A 9,094-nucleotide genomic window follows, 5' to 3' on the forward strand; every position below is an offset into this window, starting at 1 on the left:
TCTCTCCAGACCTGAAGGGAGGTGCAGAGCTAGATGGAAATCCTGTTGACTAGATTTTGGGTCTCCTGAGATCTGGCTCTGGTGTGGGCAATGTATTTTGTTTGAATTATACATACCCGTAGTAATTCAATAGTAATAGTAATTTTAAAATTTTAAAATTAGACTTTTCATGAAAATATTTCATTTTTTAACATAGAAAGGCATTAAAAATAATTCAAAAATGGCTTCTGCCCTCTGCTTAAGACAGTAGTCCACATTCGTGTGTGGAAGAGGCCTTGCTCCCTTGAAGCAAATGTGAATACTTTTCTGGCATAATTATAGGGCAGTCTGCTGGTAAAGGTGTTTAATATTAGCGAAAACTGGCCTTCCCACCTCCTGACACACATCTCCCTACATGAAAAATGCTGGCTGGGTTGATTTTCCTGCTTCCTCTGGGAGAGGAAAGCTGGGTAAGCCTGCATTTCTGGAGACTGCCTGTTGTCTCAGAAGGAATGGTTAAGTTCGCAGGGCTTGCTTTCTTAGGAAGAGCGGGGAGAATGGTCAAATTCGGAGCACTGACCCAGAGTGCCCCTCCCTCCAATATTCTTTGAGGGGTGGATTTGAAATGAAGATACAGAAGTGGACCCTGTCAGGGTCCTCGTTCCTTCAGTGACTCCTGGAGAGTGAAGAGTGCCAGGCGGAGCCCTCGAGGTGGGCAAGGACCACTGAGGGCAGGTTCCTGCAGGTCAATGCCTATTGACTGAAGCCCCCAGGGGTGCGTCTGGCAGGTGGTATTTGGAGGCGGGTGGTATTTGGAGGTGGCTGTTGTTGAGAAGGCCTGAACTGCTTCGGTGGGTGTATTCCAGGAAGACGTGGATAGGGCAGTAAAGGCTGCCCGGGCCGCCTTCCAGCTGGGCTCACCCTGGCGCCGCATGGACGCGTCCGAAAGGGGCCGCCTGCTGAACCGCCTGGCCGACCTGATTGAGCGGGACCGTACCTACCTGGCCGTGAGTGCTCAGCCTCCTTCCCGCTCATCCCACATGGCGCATGGGTTCAGAATGTCCGGTGGACAGCCAGGAAGGGGCCACATTGCTGACAAGTAACTGGTCAGAATGACACAGGCTGGACGCCTTTGGGTATGCCCCCGCACCAACCAGAGGAGCCTCTCAGCATCTCCTTTGATGCAGTAGGTTTGGCTAAGGAAGGAGGCAACTGGGGGAGATAGAGGAGCCTTCCCAGGAGAGAGACCCCCAGGGATGGACACCTCTCCTGGAGCCCCCTCTGTGTCATGGGCTGTCTCCCTGGCTGCCAGAGGTGGAAGCAACCAGGAGGTATTACCTGTCTTTTCCCCAATCCATTCTGCACATAGCAGCCAGTGTGAACCTTCTAGAAGTCAAACTGTACCATGGTGCTCCACTCTTAAGCCTTCCATGGCGTCTTAGGATAATGTCCTGTTTCCTCACCATGCTATGTAAGGCCCTGCTTGGTCTGGCTCCATCTCCCAACTCATGCTGGGCCGTGGCCCTCACATGCTCAGCGCAACTTCTACCCTGTCAAGCTTCTCTGAGCATCAGGGCCTTTGTACATGCTGTTCCTTCTTCCCCGGGATGCTCTTTCCTTCACTGTCATTTGCCCTTTGCCCGGCCACCTCCAGCATGTCCTTCAGGCTCTATCCTGACGGGTGCTTCTCAGGTTGGAGTTTCTTGGACTAGGTGGAACAGCCTGGCGCTCTCCTTTCTAGCACTCGTAACACTTGAAATTTGATGATTCACCTCTTTCCTCATTGGCTCTTTGCTCTGTAAGATCCTCATTTGTCTCTGTTGCCAGCACCTGGATCTGGTGTAAGAGCAGACACTCAAAAGTGTGTTTGTGAAATGATGAAATGAGAAGTTAGTGCATCATTCCTCCCGTCCCCTCTTCATCCTCCCCACCTTTGCAGAGGGAGGGGCAATGGCCCAGAAATGCCGCAGACATTCCGGGGCGCTCAGCAGCCACAGCCCCCGTCCGTCCATGCTGAGCCTCTGCTGCTCGTCAGCCCCTGGCTGCGTTTCGTTCTTGCAGCAGCATGTGTGTGCTGATCTTGTTCTCTTTTCGCAGGCTTTGGAGACTCTGGATAATGGCAAGCCCTACCTCAGCTCCTACCTGGTGGATTTGGACATGGTCCTCAAATGTTTCCGGTGAGGACTCAGGCTTCCTGCGCTTTGTTTTGGCTGGGCCTGAGGGGAGGGAGTATTGCTGGGGAGGCAGAAAGAGCATAATGTGAAAGGATCACAGGACTTGGAGAAACATGTTCTATGACATTCCATTTCATGGGAAAATCCCTCAATGCTGAAATTGTAGTTTTGTCATAAATGTTTTCTCTTGCTTCATGAGTTTTTTTTTTTTTTTAAAGATTTTTATTGGGGAATTGGGGGAGGGGAACAGCATTGGAGAACCAGGAAAGGGGAACAGATAAGTTGCTGTCCTTTGGTTCTTCAGTCTAGTTGTGGAGGACGTTGCTTCACTGGTCCATGTTAGTATTATTGCGCTCTTCCCGGGTGAGGTAGTCGGTCACTGGCCATTGGATGGCTGCTCATGGCGGCTCACGGCTGCTGCCAGCTGCTGGCCAGCCTCACTACAGCCTATGCCATCGCTGGTGACTCATGGTAGCCCAGCTCCAGGTTGAGCTGTTGTTCACCATCTTAGCTGTAGAGGACGCAGTGTCACTGGCCCTCATGTGGGATCCGAACCAGGGCCCTGCTGCTCAGAGCTGGCGTCCCAAGCCAACTCCTAACCAACGTGCCACTCTGCCGGCCCTTGAGTCGGTTTTGGTAATATAAGTGTTGGATTTGTCCACATCATCTAGGTTATCAATCTAACTTGTATAGTTGGCAGCTCTGGCTGTTTTTCTCCCCAGGGTCACAAACCCGTGCTCACACCCAGGTCAACTTTGGTCTCAGGCTAATCTTGCCAGACACTCATTTCAGAAACCTTTCTTTTTCCCTGCATATTTCATCTTGCCCCCGTCTTTCTGTGTTTCTACTTCCCTGAAAACGTCACCATCACATATGAGAAAGACATGGTGTTTTTTTCTCCCCAGCAATATTTGCTAAGCTTCTCTGCCATTTGTGTCCCTGTGTGTCTAGGTAATAAGCTTTACAAGGGTTGGGACCAATGTCATTTTTTGTTTTTCTGATGACTGTTCAGTCTTAGAACAGTGCTCTCCACACTGGAAGTAACGACTTTGATGTTTCTGTACTTTTCACTAGATCCAGTCCATGGTTCTCATCTAACCTATGGTGCTGGGCTGGTACAACAGTCACAGTTTAATAAATCAGGATGTTTATTAAAAATACTGATTCCTGGGCATCACCCCAGAGAGCCGGATTGAGTAGGTTGGAAGCGGGCGCTTGGAATTTGGTGTTTTTTATGAGCATCCCAGGTGATTCTGAGACTTAGAGGTTAGTTTCCCAGAGTGGATTATTGTGACTTTAGAAGCTAATTTTTTCCGGGAACAAGCCAAGAGCAAGGGCAATTATCAGAAACACCCAGTTGGACAGTTTGAGTCTTCTTTTTCTGCCAGGGGTTCCTCACAGTCATTGATTAAGCTTTAACTTTTTTTGTTTTAACTTTTAGTTATTATGCTGGCTGGGCGGATAAGTACCACGGGAAAACCATTCCCATTGATGGGGACTTCTTTAGTTACACCCGCCATGAACCTGTGGGGGTGTGCGGGCAGATCATCCCGGTGAGTGTTAGCTTCATAATAAATAAATGAAGGTTTATCCGGAGTGCCTTGAGATGCTGACAGGCTCGTGGCACAGGTGATTCTGTGGGGTGACCCTGGAAGGCGGCCTGGCTAGTGGCTGAGAACATGGGCTCTGACGAAGGCAACCTGGGTTCAGGTCCCAGCCCTGCCACTCATGACCTCTGTGACCTTGGACAGTCACTGTCCCCCTAAGCCTGCATTTCCTTATCTGAAGAGCGGAAGTGCACACAGAACCTGTCTTAAGGCAGGAGGGAGGCTTGAATGTGAGGGCTTGGTGTGGTACTACATACAGAAAAAGCCTCACGAATGTGAGTCACTCTTATTTCATCCACCACCTGCCTTGTCATCTGTCTTAAGCCTACGATTGAGTTGTGGGGGAAACACAGGGGCTCAGAGAAGTTGCTGCTGCGTCTACTCTCCGGGGAGCCGCTTTCTGTGGCTTGGATTTCAGGAGTGGCTGCTGTTTGTTGCAGTGGAACTTCCCACTCTTGATGCAAGCGTGGAAACTGGGCCCAGCCTTGGCGACTGGAAACGTGGTTGTGATGAAGGTGGCCGAGCAGACTCCACTCACTGCCCTCTATGTGGCCAACCTGATTAAGGAGGTGCGTGGCTGTCCATCTTGACCTCTAAATGCCCTAATACAGGCTTGTGCTAAAGGAGGTCTGGAGGGGCCCCCAAATGAGGGAGGTGTTTGTAGAGCAGGGGCTAGGCTCCCTGCTGTCACCACACTTCAGCCAGAGAGGCCCCATCTTACCTGTTTTCTCCTTGGGCTTCATTTTTAAGACCCCTTTGAAGAATGAAAATTGTTCTAAGTGAATACAATGGCAGCAAGGCAACAGCCACAGGGAACTCTGCGAATTGGGTTCCTTGCTGTACCATTTGGAAGTCCTGAGTGTACCCCATAGGACTGCTGCTGCTCCCCTGTGTCCGGGGCATACTGCCTTAGCCTCTCTGGGAAGGGGTGCGTGATCCTCTTTCTAGGCCCTTTCTAGGGAGCGGGGAGAATGATGCCCAGTGTCCCCTGGCTGTTTGCACACAGGCTGGCTTCCCCCCTGGCGTGGTCAATATTGTTCCTGGATTTGGACCCACGGCTGGGGCTGCCATCGCCTCCCACGAGGATGTGGACAAAGTGGCCTTCACAGGCTCCACTGAGGTAAGGTGTCCCCAGGACCTCAAGCTTGTGTTGTGTCTGGCTCAAGGTCCCACTGTCCTGAGGACGATGCGTTGGCGTTAGCCTCTGGGTACTGCATGGGGGTCCGTCCCTGGACTGTCTCTGAGTGGGTGTGCCAGCAGCGACTATGCAGGGTTGAGCCCTTTGTAGGTTGACACTCCAGCGGCTGTTGGGGGGCTGGCAGCCCACGTGGACTAAAGAAGCTGGACTGTCTAGACTTCTTAAAACCCAGAGATAACCACCTGCCAAAGGTCAGAGTACCTCAGCCATGTCAGGCTCCTTGACCAGCACTGCCCTGGTGGTTAAAGAGCGGGGGTGGGCTTCCGTAAGACATGAGTTCAAATTCCGGCCTTGCCATTATGACATGGGGTGTTTCACTGAATGTTCTTGGGGCTCAGGTTCACCGTCTTGAAAATGACAATGGCAGTATCTATGCAGTAGAGACTGTCTGTATGGGGTAGTGATGAAGACAGTGGACTTTGTAGTCAAACTAAGGGTGTCAGCAGCACTTAACTAGCTGTGCAACCTTGGGCAAGCCACGTAGCCTCCTGCAGCCTGCCCTTGCCCAGCCATAAAATGGGAATCATAACCACACTCACCTCACAGGGCTGGCGTGAGATCAGGCGCATGAAGTGTTCCACAGAGGCAGAGCCCAGAGTAAGCACATGAGTGAGTGAGGAAGGGCCATGATATGCTGCTTCGAGCCAAGTCCTGGAGAGACAAAGACAAATAAGATGCCTGTGATTCCTTAAACGTAATGAGCTTGAAAGCAGGGACACGATTCCTCCTGAAGAGGTAGCTTTTCCCTATCCCTAAATTCCTGGAAGGTTTCGTTACATGAGTTCAGGGAAGGTACCCTGAACAGTGTAATGAATGTCATCTTTAAACAGTGCCCCCTGAGATAAAGACACATTCAAACATTCAGTTTGTCTGCAGTGACCCGGGTTCTTGGGGGGCAGAACAGTGGCTACGATAATGCGGTCTGGCCCAGGTTCGTTCTTTTGCTTCGTCACCGCCTAAAGGAATGCCTCAAGGGGATGCTGAGAATCTCACAGCGGGACGGTTTCCTGTGTTTATACAACAATAAGTACAGGCTCTGAGAATACGGAGGTGAGAGGCACCCCACCCCTGCCCTCACGGAGTGTGCTGTGTGCAGGGGACCACATTCAAAACATTGTGGGAAGGACGCAGGATAGCAGGTCTGAATTGGTGCTAGACTGGGGCTAGCCATGTGAATTGATTCCACCTTTACTAGCTGTGTGACTTGAGGCAAGTGACTTGACCCCTCTGAGCCGTGGCTCCCACACTTCTAAGTCAAGGAAGAGCTGCACCTACTTCTGAGGTCACCGTGAGGATAGTGACCACACAGAGCACTTAGCACAGTGTCTGGTGCGTAGGTGGTGCTTAGTACATGGGAGCCACTTGTGTCGTTCTTGTCATTGTACTCCTAGGAGCTCCAAGGGGAGGGGCAGTGATGGTGATGGTAAGTGAGTGGCCAGATTGGGTGACAGTTTCCAGGCCTCTGGTGATCCAGTGGCTCCCTGGAGCTGTGGGGTCCTTTTCTGTGCCTGTGAGGGCTCTTGGTTCTTTCCCTCCCCACCAAGAGCTTGTCCGTTTCTGCTTCCCTGCAGGTTGGCCACAAAATCCAGGTTGCTTCGGGGCACAGTAACCTCAAGAGAGTGACCCTGGAGCTGGGGGGCAAGAGTCCCAACATCATCATGTCAGATGCTGACAGTAAGTTTTCGGAGGGAGGTGGCTGGCATTGAAGGCAGCTACTAGAGTGCACGCTGTGTTCCCACCCACGCAGTCCTCGTCGTCCGTCAAAACTGATTTCTGTCCCAGGGCGTCAGGGTGAAGGCCAGGCTCCTCGGCATGGCCCTCCGCCACGTGCCCTGACGTCTCTGCCTCTTTCCTCCTCTTTGCTGAGCTGCTTCGTTTCCCCCCCATGCCTCAGGCTTGCTCTCAGACCAGCTTTTCCTCCATCACATCCTGCTTGCTGGTCCTGCTGAGGAGCCCCCAGAATTGCTCTCCCTGGGGGAGCCTTTCCTGACCACCACAGACAGGCCAGCTGGGTCGGTCCTCCAGCCGCCCTTGGCTCCATTCCCACTGTGCGTTACGACCTCTGTTCTTTGTGTCTGCCACTCGGTCTCCACGCTCATAGAAGGGAGAGATTGGGTCTCTTGCTCTGGCACAGGGTCTGGCACCCTCCAGGCTCGATGCCGTTGGTGTGAGTGGGTTAAGAGGGTAGGTAGGCAGCCGCTGCGCCAGGGTCGTCGTCCTCTCCTAATGGTCGTCTTTCTGCCTCTCCAGTGGACTGGGCCGTGGAGCAGGCCCACTTTGCCCTGTTCTTCAACCAGGGCCAGTGCTGCTGTGCGGGCTCCAGGGTCTTTGTGCAGGAGGATGTGTATGCGGAGTTTGTGGAGCGGAGCGTCACCCGGGCCAAGTCTCGGGTGGTTGGGAACCCCTTTGACAACCGGACCGAGCAGGGGCCACAGGTAAGCTGGCAGGTTAGGTGGGTCTGGGTGTCCAGAACCAGTGGGGAGGACCAGAAAGGGCTTTGAGCTCGGAGTCAGGTAGGCGTGGCTTCACGTCTTGGCTCTGCCCTGTACCAGCTGTGTGTCCCTGGGAAGCCACATGCCCTCTCTGAGCTGTCATTCTCTCCCCTGGAACGTCCACCCTTCCTGACTCACAGGTCGCTGTGAAGTGGAAATTAATGATGGAAAGCACTTTGTAAGTTACACACACATAATAAATACTGGGAGTGTCTGTGCAAAGGGGAATGCTCGTTTCCTGGACCTTGGCCACCATAGAAATGCATCTACCAGGAGGACACACACGGATCTGTCAGCCGTGGTTATCTCTGGGGAGTGGGGTGGAGGGCTGTGGCATGAAGAACAGAGGGACTTTATTTCACTTTATACTCTTTACAGCTATTTGACTTAAAGAAAAAAAATTTTTTTTTTTTACCCACGAGCATGTATTCATTTTAATCAATAAAACTGTAGCCAGTGATAACGATAAGAAATGCAGTACCTCTCCCCACCATTTCCTCTCACGTCTTGGTCCCTTTTCTAGCATTTCCTTCGACCCAGCCTGCCCTGGTCTCATCTCCACAGCGCCCCGCGCTGGCCTCCTCCAGCCACCCCCTCCGGGGAACAAGGAGTCCGCAGGGTCGGGGAAGCTCCCAACTCTACGTCCTTGCCCATGTGGCCCTAAGCCTACTTCTGGGGCCCACTGGAGCCTCGCTGCAGGCTCCACCCTCCNGAACCTGACCCAAGGTTCATAGATGATTGTGTGGGAAACTGTGAATGTGTGTGACATTCTGTGTTTATCCTGAAGTTTTCTCCTTGGGAACCTTTAATACAAAAGATAGCATCTGCCTTCTATTGGACATAAGCTACTTAACTGCCACCGAAAAAGCAAATGCCAGCAGGAATCACTCCAGGGTAGAAAACCACAGCATTCCTCACTCTTGGGCAAAATAACACATTCAAGGGATGTAGATTTCCTAGTAACTGATCCCTAATTCTTTTGTGCATCAAAGCTGGAACTAAAATCTTTCCAGAGTGTGTGTGTCTAGACTCCTTAAATTTGAGCTACTGAACGTCATTTCACCTTTTATGGGGGACCTTGGGCAGAAAATGACTGTCCATTGCCATGGGGTGGAGGTGACACCGGAATATCGCTTGGTTGGGGTCCTGCAGCCCTGCTCCCAGCTCTGCTGTCCCTGCCCCAGCTTCTAAGCCATTCCCCAACCCCCTAAGTTTCTGTTTGCAGTTCTCTACCCCGGCCTGGAAAACAAGACATTGGAGGCAGCCAAGGATCACCTTATTCTCTAACTCAGCTATTCTCACTTTTACACTAAATCTGCCCCAAGTTTGCAAAGATGCACGTTTTCAAGGATGTTTGCTGCAGCAATACTGGCAGGAATAGTGAAAACTCATCCTGAAAGTGCATTTGTAGGAAATGGTTAAATCGACTGTGTTCTGCTTCATATTGAGAAATGCTGAATTGCTTAAAACAATGAGGTGGGTCCACCTGTGGAATAACGTGCAAGATAAGATAAACTGCTACCGAAAAAAGCGGGAAGTTCCGAGATAGAAGTCCATGACCCCCACTTAGAATGGACAGGCCCCACATCTGCCACTTCCCTCCAGGACTCCAGCACCAGCGCAGTTCTTGGTACATATCCAGGG

General features: G+C 51.7%; 1 protein-coding gene across 2 annotated transcripts in view; it reads left to right on the forward strand.

Annotated features, from left to right (window-relative positions):
* Positions 1-9,094, forward strand: part of ALDH2 (aldehyde dehydrogenase 2 family member) — a 47,375-nt gene that overhangs the window by 21,791 nt on the left and 16,490 nt on the right. The window contains exons 3-9 of one of the 2 annotated variants that reach the window (XM_019641618.1): positions 846-986; positions 2,077-2,156; positions 3,595-3,706; positions 4,201-4,329; positions 4,767-4,880; positions 6,530-6,632; positions 7,209-7,393. In XM_019641618.1, coding sequence (XP_019497163.1) covers positions 846-986; positions 2,077-2,156; positions 3,595-3,706; positions 4,201-4,329; positions 4,767-4,880; positions 6,530-6,632; positions 7,209-7,393 — 864 coding nt within the window. The remainder of the gene's footprint in view (positions 1-845; positions 987-2,076; positions 2,157-3,594; positions 3,707-4,200; positions 4,330-4,766; positions 4,881-6,529; positions 6,633-7,208; positions 7,394-9,094) is intronic. The other variant, XM_019641619.1, reaches the window with a different exon arrangement.

Source organism: Hipposideros armiger, unplaced genomic scaffold (assembly GCF_001890085.2).
Source record: "Hipposideros armiger isolate ML-2016 unplaced genomic scaffold, ASM189008v1 scaffold_62, whole genome shotgun sequence".
Taxonomy (NCBI): Eukaryota; Metazoa; Chordata; class Mammalia; order Chiroptera; family Hipposideridae; genus Hipposideros; species Hipposideros armiger.